The following is a 15,969-nucleotide window of genomic DNA, read 5'->3' as shown; positions in this document are numbered from 1 at the left end:
ATAATCTTCTGTTCTCTATCAATGGAATAAGTCCACTGCACCACCAGGATGGAGGTAGTGCCTTGCTTTTTTACACATATAAAGTTGTTAATTTTTGTCTATTCAAACATACCCCATTTCAAAGTAAACAAGAACTCATTAAGATCAGGTGTGGCCAATTAGCGGGCGAGGCCAACACACCTGAACAAGAGGACAAAGAGTTTAGTTGATGCTAAGAATGGAACATATGTTTTTAAATAACATTCCTAGAATGTTCTCTGAACGTTACTGAAGTTGTGGTTTTTATGGAACGTTTTCTTTGTTCTTCGAACAATATGAGAACATGACTTTAAATAGAACCACGAGGAAACGTTATGCTGAAGTATTGACATTCCCACAGCATAATGTTGCTTCTGAATGTTCTGGGAACCATCTGAAAACATTCCCAATATCAAACCAGTTGGATAATGTCCCTAGAACATTACCAACATTAACTGTAACCATGTTCTAACTTTCAGTAAATGTTCTGTTAAAGTAATGAAGGGACAACCACACTCTCACCAAGCTCTAAGAAACATTTTCAGAATGTTATGTGCTAGCTGGGTTTACTCCCTCTGAGGGCTGACAGATCAATAAGACAGAGACATCAACAACAAGCAACATGCTACATTGTCCCATCCATCCCTGATTGAAAACAGTAACCACTGTTCACATTCACAGGTAATGATCCTGCTCTTTCAGTGGCACAGCCATCTTTGTGGAGCCTCAGACTGGCAAATGAGACTTCCTTCCCCCGGACAAAATCCAATTACGTTGGGACAATAGTAGCAGCCCTGCAGGCTCAGATACCTTATAGGAAACCTTGGACATCCAATGGAGGATGTAGAGAACCAAGTGCCTCTGCTTTTCCTTCCTCGGTGTCTCTAGCCATCCAGCTCGGCTTCCACTAGGATTAACCAAGTGGATGCCATCTGGTGCAAAAAGCTAATCATGTCAAGGGTGCCCCTGAGTGTGTATGAGGACTGCACTGCTGTAGGCCTATACTCCCAATGTGGATGCACCACCCAGACAGTCATCCATACAGTGATATTAGGATTACATGGATGTTGTGCTGCAACTGATAATACATTGGATATGAAGCGCCTATTGTCTATCTCTGCATGATAATAAAGAAGCTACAGATGATATATTCATTCCACTTCAGTGACTGAGTAATGGCTCAGTCCTGGAAGTCAGATTCAATCTGACAACCTGTGATACGGTCATGTTGGTTTGTATGATTACATGGATACTGCTTTGTACCCAGGGTTACTTTGCAAACCTACCATTATATTCAGTTTTGAGAGCAGTTAAAAGGAATATGCACATGCATCGTCACGACAACCAATCATGACAATGTCAAATGGATTACAATGGCACCATCTGGTGGCAAACTTTAAGAGGAAAATTATATTTCCACAAATTTCCAAAGCTGTTCTTGTAAGATATAGTGGAGCTAGATAAACAGCTCTTTTTTTGAAACATTTGGATCGATTGGTTAGACAAGAAAAACTAAAAGCACAAAACCACACTAAAATAAAATATTTATTGAGTTAATATTCTAACCACACACACCATCGAGTACCAACCAACAACCCGATACTGGCAGACGTACATTGACACTGGTTTCTGTATTTGAGGAGTAAAGTGTTAAGCTATGGATTATACACACAAAGATAACAAGCAGGCCCACAACAACCCCTTCCACAACCATCCATAAGGAGTAAGTGATGCAAACACTGTTGTGTAAATCAAAGACCACATGAACATAGTCAAAAATCAAGCAGGCTTTCGTCTACCACAGTAGTCGACATGGAATATATTATGTGTGACACAGATCAATTACTTGACATTAAACAAATAAGGCAACAATGGTAAGACGACCCTCAAACAAACTCAGGCAGGACAATCCACTATTACTGATCACTGACTGACAACACTTAAAAACACACACGTCATCATAAAAAATATTTTAAAAAGTGCAATTATCGCAAAATATATTACTGACTGTGTCCAGTCTGATTTCTGGAACCATCTGTATGTGATGTATTGACAGTCATAAGATCATACTTGGCAGAATCCTAACTTGGATAATCACATTTAACTCACAGATCTCTTAAATCATGATAAACATGAGTTTGCTCATGGATCTCAAGTTAAGATTCAGGACACTTAGACTGGATGAGTGTTACCAGAAGATATGGCTTTGCTATAGTGGTGAATGATCGATGGAGGGGCCTCAGGTCAGCCTACATCCCCTCCTCCTGGACAAGGAACCTCCATTAGCAGACAGACACCTGGAGATGGGAATGATTGATTCAGTACTGTGTCAAACAGTCCCTCCGTCAGTGGTTTAGTGTTGGCTTGGGACCCATAGTCCCGGGTGTCAACAGTGTGTGTGTGTGTGTAATTGAGAGCTAAGGAGATCACAGTTTGGGTTGGTTGGACATCTTGATCTTCAGGTTTTCCGCCAGCTTATCCAAGAATTCAAAGGTGTTCAGGTAGTCTGAGCGTTTGGTACTAAGAAAGGAGGAGAGGGGAAAAGTAAGAAAGTTTGAATGTCTAGTTTCATAATCAGGTTTACTGTGTGTGTGTGTGTGTGTGTGAGAGAGATTGAGACTCACTTTGCCATGCCTTTGACACAGATAGCCAGATCCTTGGTCATGAAGCCAGCCTCGATGGTCTCAATGCAGACAACCTCCAGGGCCTCAGCAAACACACGCAGCTCTGCGTTGTCATCCAGCTTCGCCCGGTGCAGCAGCCCCCGCGACCACGCAAAGATGGACGCTGCGCACACACGACCATAACACATAAGGGACATCTTTTCCTAGGTCCTTGTATTGCCTTTATTTCTCTTGGCTGGTACATTCAGATCTAAAAACTGTGAAAAGGAAGAAGCTAGACTAGAGGATTTAAGAGCAGGTATTATCAGTCAGAGATACAATGTTTTCTATTTACCAATGGGGTTGGTGGAGGTCTCCTTGCCCTGTTGGTGCTGTCTGTAGTGGCGTGTTACTGTACCGTGGGCAGCCTCTGACTCTACTGTACGACCGTCAGGACAGATGAGCACACTGGTCATCATACCCAGGGACCCGTAGCCTGGTGGACACACAAATACATTGAATACATATGTCGCAAAGTGCTGAACAGCAAACTAGAGCTAAAAGCTTGTACAGCCAGAAGGGGCGACTGCTTGTTGTTTTTTGCCACATTCTCCTCATTATCCTGGAACTCCTGTTGCTATTTCTATCATAATACAGTGTATAGTCTGCCTTGAAAACCTACAGCTAAGGTGAGCTATATAGCAATGTAGCCAATGACATGGTTTTCATTCAGAAAGCCTAGCTAAACAGTAACTCACCTTGTGATACTGTTTATCCCTCAGAGCTAGCTACTGTAGTACACAATCTCACCTTGTGATACTGTTTATCCCTCAGAGCTAGCTACTGTAGTACACAATCTCACCTTGTGATACTGTTTATCCCTCAGAGCTAGCTACTGTAGTACACAATCTCACCTTGTGCTACAGAGTCAGACTGAACGTCTCCGTCATAGTTCTTGCAGGCCCAGATGAATCCTCCATCAGACTTCATGGCCTGAGCCACCATGTCATCAATCAGACGATGCTCATACCAGATCCCCTTCTGCTCAAACTTAGAGCGGTACTCCCTGCGACACACATGGGAACAGGTCTGAGGACAGGGTTTACACACCTAAACCTCAAACTGTCCATTCTTGGGGCTTGCCTGCCATTGACCATATATCGACCATTCTTTATTGATAATGATCATGTTTCATGTGTATGATCTACTTCCTGAAAAATATATTGCCAATAGGGATAATAATGATTTACTCGACTTGGTTAAATGTTCTGCGGTTAGGCAGTCTTACTTCTCGTAGATCTCCTGGAAGATATCTTTGAAGCGCCCGTCATACTTCTTGAGGATGGTGTTCTTGGTGCTGAGATACAGAGGCCAGCCTTTAACCAGGCCCATCTGGAAGGAGCTGTGGGCAAAGTCCCTGATGGAGCTGTCGGTGTTGTACATCCCCAGAGCCACACCACCTGAACCTGGAGGACAGAGAGACAGACACATGCATCATTCTCATGTAGATACGGTACACAGTCACACAAACACACACAAAGAAACATGCACACACACACACAGCCTCATTAAGACAGCCTTTTCTCACTCAAACAGAACAATGGCGCCAACCTTAAATCAAAGTTCAAGGTTTGTCTAGAGTAGGTTCAGGAAAGGGAGGTCCATTGGCAGATTTATCCTACAAGCAGAGTTAAATCAGATAACGCTGGTCTCATTTTGTAATATTTACACTGCAAACATAATGTAAAGATAGTCAATACAATGTACCCAGGCTGGCACCATAGGCTAACACAGTGTTATAAGGGAGACAATCTGTACTGGACATTATTGCCTATAGAAGAACAAAGATAGATTTTCATCGACAAGTAAACATGTTGCTTGACCTTCAAAGTCGTGGACAACAAAGTTCATTGGCTCCCCAGACTTGGGTGTGAATTTCATCTCCAATCTCCCAGGCCCTGGTACTACAAAGTCAGTGGCCTTGTACTGTGAAAAGAGGCAGGAGAACAGGTCAATAGATGTAATACAGACAGGACTCCATCTAGTGGAGGAAAACAGCAATACCACCCCCTGTCTGGTGCAACAGGCAATAATGGCAGACCCTGGTTGTGACCCCACTCTCCAAGGTCATCTCAGAGGGATATGCTAACAGTTCTTTATGAATAGATGACAGGTTACAATGCTGTTGTATATTGGGCTAATATGAAACATTGTTCCGAATGGCTTCTACCAATCAGGAGTGTGGATGCAGCAAAACAAGCAAATCGAGAAATAGCAGTAAAACAAAACATGTATCATGCATCCAGGCCGTAACGTGACACGATTCTCAACAATCAGTAACCAATCCAGCGCTCACCTCATTTGATCATATTAACTAAGGCATGGTGCCAAGTACCATGGTGCCAAGTACATTATCCTCTAGCTGCTGTACAGGATGAATGATGTAGCAGTTTCAGACTTGGATCCAGGGAGACAAGTATCAACGTCATGGTCCAAAGGGCAACAGATCCATTTAATCAGTAACTGACTGAGCCTTCAGCGACAACACCAGGGCCCTGCATGCCCATCTGTCTCCCTGTGAGCAGGCCTGACAACCACAGCTCTAGTCGGCATGAGGTTAACATGTGATCAACTGGGTCGGTTACTGATTTTGAGACTGGTGTACAAGATCTCCTTTCATTGAAAACGTGTTAACAAATACAAGGAACTAATAAACAAACACATTGTGTCGTCTATCAATTACCTTCAAAAATGGTAGATTTAAGGAAGCGAGGGCCTTGAGAGCGACCTTGGGACTCATTAGGGGTGCAGGGAGTAAAGAAGGGTTGATGAATGGTTAGTAAGGGTTCTACTGCTGAACGGTTGGTAAACGGTTACCTGGTCTCCGTGGGCGTGCCTGCCGATGATGATGGGTTTGACCCAGCCGGGCACCAGGCGGGGGATGTTCTTACAGATGATGGCCTCTCTGAACACGGTGCCTCCCAGGATGTTACGGATGGTCCCGTTGGGCGAACGCCACATCTGCTTCAACTTGAACTCCTCCACCCGGTTCTCGTCCGGCGTGATGGTGGCACACTTAATGCCCACGTTGTATCGTCGCGTCGCCTCTGCCGCCTCAACGGTAACCTTGTCATCCGTGGCGTCGCGGTTCTCCATGCCTAGGTCGTAGCTGATGGAAGTGCAGGGAGGGGGTAGCAGAAGAGAGGAGCAGGGAAGGGGGTAGGGAGAAAGTACAATTTAGTTAGTCAGGTTTCATGAGAGGGCAAATGCCATGATGTGTGTGGGCCTGTGAAACTAATCTCTGACATTATATTATTTGTTTTACAGTTGGCGATTCTATGATACACAAATTGAATCATAATTAAATATGATTGTATTGTTTATGTTTGATTTGGATCTATTTTAGTCCCCATTTGGACTAATCTTCCAAGAGTCCTTAAACATTAAAATACAATGTATAATACAAACACATTTTCACATATAGCACACTCTTACAAACATGCATAATATACTAACATAATGACCCAATAAATACTCAATCTAAAAAAAATATTGATTCTTCATCTACTATAGTCCCACAACATTTCTATGTATTATATTTAAAATTGTTTTAAAATAATGTTTAAAATGTATATATTGAAATGTTTCTAGTTTGCTCAGTTAATTTATTCAATTTCTTTATGGCTCTAAATCAAAAATGGTATTTTGCTTATTTCTGTTTTCTGTCTGGATAACGCATAGAACCATATCTCCACCTTAAAACAATCCTTGCTGCTTTGTTCTGTGCATTCTGTAGTCTCCTAACTTCACTTGATGATGCATTTCCCCAGACCACCGAACAGTAGTTCACCTGACTCTTGGTTTTAAGTCTTCTATAATGAAGTCAGTGGGGATTCCCAATCCAAACCGCTACCTCAGATGACTGAACCACCTCACCATGAGTCCCCTGCTCTACCAGTTCACAGAGCCACACTGTAGCAAAGCAGCATGGGACCCAGGAAACAAAGCCTTTCGGTTTGCATTTTTGTCAGTAACCTACACACAGTACCTCAAAGTGGAATGATGTTTTTAGATATTTTTACAAATGAAAAGCTGAAATGTCCTGTGTCAATAATTATTCAACCCCTTTGTTATGGCAAGCCTAACTAAGATCAGGAGTAAAATGTGCTTAACAAGTCACATGGACTTTGTGTGCAATAAGTGTTTAACATGCTTTTTGAATGACCACCTCATCTTTGTAACCCACACATACAGATAATTGTAAGGTCCATCAGAAGAGCAGTGAATTTCAAACACAGATTCAACCTCAAAGACCAGGGAGGTTTTCAATGCCTCGCAAAGAAGGGCACCTATTGGTAGATGGATTAAAAAAAAGAAAAATAGGCAATTAATTCACTTGTCCTGAATACAAAGTGTAACATTTAGGGCAAATCCAATACAACATATTACTGAGTTCCACTCTCCATATTTTCAAGCATAGTGGTGGCTGTATCATGTTATGAGTATGCTTGTAATCGTTGAGGACTGGGGAGTTTTACCAGGATAAAAAACAAAACAGAATGTAGCTAAGCACAGACAAAATCCTAGAACAAAACCTGGTTCATTCTGCTTTCCATCATACATTGGAAGATTAATTCACCTTTCAGCAGGACAATAATCTAAAACACAAGGGCAAATCTACACTGGAGTTGCTTACCAAGAAGACAGTGAATATTCCTGAGTGGCCGAGTTACAGTTTTGACTTAAATCTACTTGAGGATCTATGGCAAGACCTGAAAAAGGTTGTCTAGCAATGATCAACAACCAATATGACAGCTTGACGAATTAATAAAATGGACAAATGTTGCACAATCCAGGTGTGGAACGCTCTTAGAGACTTACCCAGAATGACTCACAGCTGTAATCAGTGCCTAAGGTGATTCTAACAAGTATTGACTTAGGGGGGTTGAATACTTACCTAAAATCAAGATATATATATTTGTGTTTTTCCCCCCTTTTCATATCAACTGACATTAGTGTTTTGTATAGATCATTGACAAAAAAAATACAATTAAAAACATTTTTAATCCTACTTATTAACAACAAATTGTGGAAAAAGTCGAATACATTCTGAAGGCACTGTTGAAGATTCTAACAAACAAACAAAAAAAACTCAGTCTTTACCCGCTGCTGCGTGACTGAACAAATTAATTGCTCCTCTGAAAGACCCAACACATCCTTGCAAGGGATGGGGATGCTCTGCTCACAACAACAAGGTAGTGTAGGAAGGAACACCAGTTTCATCACCCCACAAAAATAGAACTTTGTGTGCACACGTACTTCCAAAAAGACAAGACGAAGCATAAAAACCCAGAATTTGCTTGTAGGCCTTTCCTTGTGGAAACTGATGGCCTTCAGAAACTACTCTTCATCCAGTTCTCATTCCACTCCTCTCATCCGTAGCCCAGTATTACAACAATGTGCTGCACCACAGAAATACTGTACGTTAGATAAGAAATAGTAGGATACACAACCACAGATCAGCACACAGTAGAAGTGTAATTCAATGTCACTGTGAAACACCACACACAATCTCTGAGACGGTGTGAAACAGCATTACAGGCTTTGTGTAATTGTGTGTGAAGGAGATAAACAGCCCTCTCAGGTGGCAGTGCAGCTTATGAAGTCTGAAGGATTGACCAAGATGACCCTTCCACTCACACCACATCCCCCATCACAATGAATCCATTCCTAAAACTAATGAGGGTGCCCTACAGACACACAGAAACCCAGACAGCAGGAATAACACAACCCACCAAGAAGCCCCCCACCTCAAGCTATCAGTTAGGCATTCTTGCTTGACCAACTTCACAGATGCCATAATTTGATACATTTTTTAAAATTACTAAAAAGAGGTTAGGCCATGGGTTTGGAACACTTGGAGGTTTATATGACTTGACTGTGCTCATATATTTACTATTACACCTTATCTTCTTGCATTAATACTGAAAATATTGTGAAAAAAAAGCAAACTCATAAGCTCTTACAAACCGACCTTATGGATTTATTCCGGGCCTTTAACTTAACGGTCCAAAACTCAGTTTTGAAGTTGAGTTAAGACACAGGGTGAGGTCATGTGAATTGTGATATTAACTGCACTGCAGCTGAACTCCTGTGTGTGTGTGTGTGTTAATTCTGTCAACAAAAATAATGAAATTTATCAAACACCTATTTTCAGTGGCAATTAACTAGAAGATAACTGACTAAATAGACCCAGAAAAAACTCAATGGAAATCATTTTTAATTTCAGTTGATGAAAATGAGACTAGACTAAATTATCTCTGACTAAAATCTGACTAGTAAATAGAATGGGCAAGAGTTTGTGGAGAGATTGAACAGCTCTCCAATCTGGCTGAAACACATCATTGATGCAAATAAGGTACACGGCATGGCTACTCTCCCGGTGCACGGCACAAGCTCCTTGTAGCAAAGGGGGCAACTTTTGGAGACACTTATTGTGTCGATTCAAACAAGACCGAATGCAACGTTCCCACGGAGAAGACCAGTGGTGTAAAGTACTTAAGTAAAAAAAAAATTAAAAAGTACATACATACTCAGCAAAAAGAGAAAAGGCCCCGGTCTTTCAAAGATAATTCGTAAAAATCCAAATAACTTCAAAGATCTTCATTGCAAAGGATTTAAACACTGTTTCCCATGCTTGTTCAATGAACCATAAACAATTAACGAACATGTACCTGTGGAACGGTCGTTAAGACACTAACAGCTTACAGACGGTAGGCAATTAAGGTCACAGTTATGAAAACTTAGGACACTAAAGAGGCTTTTCTACTGACAGCTGATCGTCTTCACAGTGGCAGACCACGTGTAACAACACCTGCACAGGATCGGTACATCCGAACATCACACCTGCGGGACAGGTACAGGATGGCAACAACAACTGCCTGAGTTAGGAATGCACAATCCCTCCATCAGTGCTCAGACTGTCCGCAATAGGCTGAGAGAGGCTGGACTGAGGGCTTGTAGGCCTGTTGTAAGGCAGGTCCTCACCGGCAACAACGTCACCTATGGGCACAAGCCCACCATCGCTGAACCAGACAGGACTGGCAAAAAAGTGCTCTTCATTGATGAGTTGCGGTTTTGTCTCACCAGGGGTGATTGTCAGATTCACGTTTGCTGTCGAAGGAATGAGCATTACGCCGAGGCCGGTACTCTAGAGCGGGATCGATTTGGAGGGCCCATCATGGTTTGGGGCGGTGTGTCACAGCATCATTGTTGTCATTGCAGGCCATCTCAACACTGTGCGTTACAGGGAAGACATCCTCCTCCCTCATGTGGTACCCTTCCTGCAAGCTCATCCTGACATGACCCTCTAGCATGACAATGCCACCAGCCATACTGCTTGTTCTGTGCATGATTTCCTGCAAGACAGGAATGTCAGTGTTCTGCCATGGCCCGCGAAGAGCACAGATCTCAATCCCATTGGGCATGTTTGGGACCTGTTGAATCGGAGGGTGAGGGCTAGGGCCATTCCCCCCAGAAATGTTCGAGAATATGCAGGTGCCTTGGTGGAAGAGTGGGGTAACATCTCACAGCAAGAATTGGCAAATTCTGATGCAGTCCATGAGGAGATGCACTGCAGTACTTAATGCAGCTGGTGGCCACACCAGATACTGACTGTTACTTTTGACTTTGAATCCCCCTTGTTCGGGGACACATTATTCCATTTCTGTTAGTCACATGTCTGTGGAACTTGTTCAGTTTATGTCTCAGTTGTTAAATATTTGTATGAACATAACAAGATTCACAAGTTAAGTTTGCTGAAAATAAAGGCAGTTGACAGGGAGAGGATGTTTCTATTTGATGAGTTTATATTACCCTACTACATTCCTAAAGAAAATGTAGTTTTTACTCCATACATTTTCCCTGACACCCAAAAGTACTTGTAATATTTTGAATGCTTTGCGGGACAGGAACATTTTTCAATTCACACACTTATCAAGAGAATATACCTGCTCATCCCTACTGCCTCTAATCTGGCAGACTCATTAAAAACAAATGATTTGTATGTAAATGATGTCTGAGTGTTAGAGTATAATTTAAAATAATAAAATCATGCGGTCTGGTTTGCTTAATAAGGAATGTGAAATTATTTATATATTTAACTTTCAATATTTATGTATATTTAAAACCAAATACTTCTAGACTTTTACTCAAGTGCTATTTTACTGTGTGAATTTCCTCATCTACTGGAGTCATTTTCTGTTAAAAAGGTATCATTATTTTCATTCAAGTATGAAAATTGGGTACTTTTTCCACCACTGGAGTAGACAGCATTGGCACCCACAAGTTGACTGGGAAAAATACTACCAACCTCGAGAAATCTGAAAGCGCACAATCCCAATATACCGTGTGTGTGTGTGTGTGTGCATATATATTCATTCAGGTAATAAAATATTTATAATGCAAGCTAGTTAGTTTGCTCCAACCTAGTTTGCTCCAACCTAACAGACCACTACTTGACAGAGCTTGGATTGCAATTGAGCTACAGTATGTCAAGGGGCATGGCTCCAGACTGCAAACATTTAGTCACATTTTGACTTGGTTGCATCAGTGCCATTTGATCATCCTTATGGTCACATTAATCAAACGTTTCAAAACATCCTATTTTTCGGCAGATAAAAGCATGATTTGGTCAAACAGTAAAGTGCATTATCCTCACAATTCCTTTAATGAAAGAGTCTACCCAGCTCCTGGGCCTGTTTCGCTGGGGCCTGTTTCAATAATGAGCGAGCCCTCTCTCTTCCCGGATGTGCGCACCGGGAGAAAAAAAAAAGGCTTCTGATTGTACATTTCAAAATGCAATTGTGAGAAATACAAAGCTTTGGATGCAACTGCTGTTGTTCTCAACTTTCTTTGGCTATATTTTTTTATTTTATTGGTCATCGCTTAATATTGAGCTCAATAGCAACTATTTTACAGCCAAGATATTTGATATGGCTTTAAGATAGGAAGCATGCGTCGGCCATTCCGAGTGAATCATGCATTCCTGCTTGGACATGTTAGATGAAACAACTTATTTATTGAATAGCCTACCACCTCAGTAGTCTATTACACAGTCTAAAGCACTGTGAATGATGTGATAACATCTTTTTTATATGGTGTGACGCTGCGGGGAAAAATTGGTGCAACCAAATCATGGGCTGGTGCTGCCAACTGAAAAAGTAATTGGCACCAGTGCCACCAGGAGAAAGATGCTTGTCTGGAGCCCTGTCAAGGGGGGATTTTCAATATGCTGCTGAGTAATGTGTTCTTCTGCTAATTTGGCTGTTGGGAAGAGAATCATGCGATAGAGTGTAATGCAGAAAACTGTTTGTGCACATGGAAGTCAGTGATATTAAAATGGCCCACTGTCTTTGACAATAACTAGACTGAATCAATATTCAAATGACAAAAATGTGACAAAGACTTAATGAAAGTAGACTAGACTAAATAAAAATAAATTGTGCCAAAATGAACACTGGTGTGTGTGTGTCATCAGTCCACAGTCTAAAGGGCATATACTGGCTGTGCAAAAAGGAGGAGTGGGAACTCAATGGACGGTACTAGAGAATGAGACTATAACTGTTCAGATATACAGCTGTACATCTTGAAAATGATATTTTCTTGATTGTCCTTGGTCAGTCAGTAGAGTAGCAACTACAGTAGACTGCTGATGTCATGTGATCAGATTGTCTGCAGGCTTGGATAACACATGGCTTTTTATGCTACACCCAGGGACAGACTTGTCCTCAGAATTTGAATATGCACTTGTCTATACAAGTGACCAATTATTATACCAACTCCCTTTGATCTGGGCAGCACAACAGAAGCACTCTTCTCTCTTATCTAATACTTAAAACACTCCACACATGCTGAACAGACATCTAACACAGGGTAGCATAAGAGTACAATAAAGAACAGGCCCAAGTGACAATGCCAGAGAAGCCGGTGTTTGGAGGGTATATTGGCACAGGTGATGTTAGGCAAACCGTGACAATATATCCTCCAAAACACCGGCTTCAAGGGAATTATCACTTCTATACAACGGGTTACCAACATATTCAAATGATTACTTGTTTTTATGAAAATGTCACTTTATGAATATATTCATAGTATTTCATCCTTCCACAAGATATAGTCCAAAAACAAATCTAGGGTTGCTACCCAAGCCAATCAGTTTGGTTGCTAGAGACACGACCCATTCGTTCAGTCTTTTTGTTTCTCATCTATGGTCGTGTCCCAGTCGTTTGTTCTAAATGTTCCATTGCCATACTGGCTGGCAATGTTCTTATCCTTTGCTTGCTAGCTAGCCAACTACGGCTAACTTACAGTCGCGTCAAAAAGTGTAGCCAGAATAACAGTCAAGTAGCTACATTTGCATTTCTTTACGCTGTTTTCTAATGATATTTATTTGGATACATCCATAACAATGAGCTAATGAGGTGTGATTTCGTCTGGCATACAACATTTGTTCACTCGTCAAGACACTGTTGTTCCGAGGAGTTAGTCAACAAGACAGCTAACACAATCACTTCAAACGGAAGCTGGAAAGTCTGCAAACTCGCTGCACTTCGTTTCATTTTACCTTTTTTCAATTGACATTCCTTTGTATATATCCATAAAAATGATGCCAGCTGATTCATGATTTCGACTGACTGAGAAACGCTGCCTGTCTGCCTCGTCCCGACACTTTCATTACCATGGGACAGCTGGAGATTGAATTTAAATATTGAAACAATGTTGCAAATGTAGGAGAGCTAGACAGCAAGATTTATACAAATCGCCACTGTTGAAAACGCAATGTTAGTCTAAAAGAAATGTGATATAATGTTTAGATGCTTTTTATAGTGGAGCTCGATTTTATGAATTGCTTGGCTGATGAGACAGTGGATTGCACAATCAGTAAATAGGTATTTTAACGTCAGATTTAGCTGTTGGAATAGACACGGCTGGAATGCATTTTTAACCAATCAGCAATCCGGATTAGACCCACCTGTTGTATAATGCGCAATAATATGCAGTGACAACTAACACACAGGTGTGTCCTTGGTGATATTGTGCTAGTGTCAAGGGTTAGCTAGTGCAGTGCACAGCGACTATCAGCATTTCCACATCACGTGTGTGTACTCTTGGAAATGACAGGGAAATGGGTTTTCCTGACTACATGACCTGACCAGGAAAAGAGAGTATCGACAATCAGGTAAAACCTGAATCACAGAGGAGCTGAAACAGATGTTGACAAGCTCATCTGGTGTGACAAGTCGTCCACCCCCCCCCCGAACTGGGAGGGGCTACGTGAATTTCTCCAATAAGAAGCGCTCATTTTTATTGAAAAACATTTCCCGTTACAAAATGCTTTTCTACGGTGTTCACTAATGAATACAGTCAGCAGGTATAACTCACCTGTGCAGGTCCATCTCCAGGTAGGGGAAGATGAGCTTCTCCTTAATGAGCTCCCAGATGACTCTGGTCATCTCATCCCCCTGCATCTCCACCACCGACCCTGCCTTAATCTTCTGAGACATCCTGGAACATGGGAGAGAGATAGACCAGGGAAGAGAGAGTCAATGGTAACAAGGGGCAACTGGCAAGCTTGAGACTATACTGCCAAACGTTTTGAGCGTTGGAAGTTATTTCAGGAGTGATACTGTTATGACCATTTTAGCCAGCTATATGTACATTTTAGTCTTTTAGCAGACACTAATCCAGAGCGACATACAGGAGAAATTACGGTTAAGTGCCTTGCTCAAGGGCACACCTACTGATTTTTCACCTAGTCTGATTGGGGATTCAAACTAGAAACCTTTTGTTTACTGCCCAAAAACCACTAGGCTACCTGCCACTTACCAGTGGCGTGTATTCACGGATGACAAGGGAAGCCAGCCCCCCCACTCCCCAAATATATACAAAATAAATAACTTTAGTTTCTCTGCGTTTCATACATTTCCATCAATTTGCAAGAGGATGAATGTAACTCACAGGAGAAAGCATCCGAGCGAGCAAAACAGCGCCCCTCTGTCTCACTACATGTAGGCCATATATCTGATGCTATCTGGTCCAAACAAGTATGATATTGTTGCCGCTCGTAGCATTGAAGGCAAGGGAAGCCAGCAAGCATTTGGCCATTGGCAAATTTTGTATACTTAAAAAAAAAAATCAATCAGCTTTGAGCGAGCTCCTATCAAATCCCATTGGTTATGTTGTCCTCCGGTGGCCAGCTAGCTAGCTACAATTTGAAATTTTCTAAGTTAAATAAAAGGTAAAATAATATAAACTCTGGGTGACAAGTTTCAGTCTAACAAATACCTCGACCAAAATGTATTTATACAACTATTCCCTATTTCTCTGAATGTGAACGATACATGACAGGTAGGATGTGTTCAGTTACTTCGACAAAAAAAACCCTGGAGATAAAATGTAACCAATCATCAATGCAGTAACGTTACTGGTGCTAGTTTGGAGTAGATATCCTACTAAGTTTCTTCTGAAAACTTTGTATCAATGTTCAATCATTCGACCCAGAAAGAGCAGCCCCAGAATGTTACACGATAACACACATGGACATCATATGACGAGGAGTTGGTAGTATTGGCAAAGACTAGACAAAGTTATAAACTTTAGATCTTACGTTACAGTCTGTCTGAATGACCTAATGTTAATCCTCATTTTCTACTTCCTGAATGTATGTGAGCCGGGTGTAAAAAGAGATGTCATTATCATCCTTTACAACAAAGCTCCACACTTGTGAATTATTTAACAGGCCTACATCGCTGGCTACATTAAAACGATCTGAAAGCAACATTTCAATGCATTGTGCAGTGTACATTCCCGTTTCATGGTTTAAAGGACCCCAATAGCTTTTGTTTAGTCCAACAATGGTTACTGTTGCAGAACACAATGGGGATTTGCGATGAACACACATGTAAGCTTTAAGGCATAATAAGCGACTCTCCTGAAATGCATAAGAAGATGTTATGAATGCCTACCTTTGTTTTCTGCCTGAACCACAATCTGAACAAGTAATACTCGATGAAACAGTAGAACGTCTTGTTCTACACCGACTTCCAAAAGTATCAACAGAGGCGTCAACCTCGTCGGCAACCGTGCACTCGCCCGCTCGAAAGACACTCCCTGTACCAATCAACGGAGATGTATAATCTAAAACAGCCAATACAGTAACCCCCACAGCTGTGGGAGCGTATTTATGGGCGGGTGTCGGGTAGGTGTTTGTTCAAGAGGGTCGGTTTGTGCTATGCTAATCATTGCAACATAAGAACCTGCTCATAACCAAGTTGTTTAGAAATTCATA

At 41.6% G+C, this 15,969-nt stretch overlaps 1 protein-coding gene across 1 annotated transcript; it reads right to left on the bottom strand.

Annotated features, from left to right (window-relative positions):
- Nucleotides 1–1,545: 1,545 nt before the first annotated feature.
- Nucleotides 1,546–15,792, bottom strand: idh1 (isocitrate dehydrogenase (NADP(+)) 1). The gene is made up of 9 exons (XM_064944535.1): nt 15,647–15,792; nt 14,064–14,186; nt 5,499–5,790; nt 4,505–4,607; nt 3,910–4,087; nt 3,536–3,687; nt 2,977–3,117; nt 2,643–2,805; nt 1,546–2,538 (listed from the first exon to the last, which is right to left on the bottom strand). Exons 2-9 carry the CDS (start codon nt 14,183–14,185, stop codon nt 2,445–2,447), a joined length of 1,245 nt encoding a protein of 414 aa, XP_064800607.1. The 5' UTR covers nt 14,186; nt 15,647–15,792; the 3' UTR covers nt 1,546–2,444.
- Nucleotides 15,793–15,969: the final 177 nt, after the last annotated feature.

Source organism: Oncorhynchus masou, chromosome 29 (genome assembly GCF_036934945.1).
Source record: "Oncorhynchus masou masou isolate Uvic2021 chromosome 29, UVic_Omas_1.1, whole genome shotgun sequence".
NCBI lineage: Eukaryota > Metazoa > Chordata > Actinopteri > Salmoniformes > Salmonidae > Oncorhynchus > Oncorhynchus masou.
The sequence above is the reverse complement of the archived record's forward strand: the minus strand, read 5'-3'. Positions and strand labels throughout refer to the sequence as shown.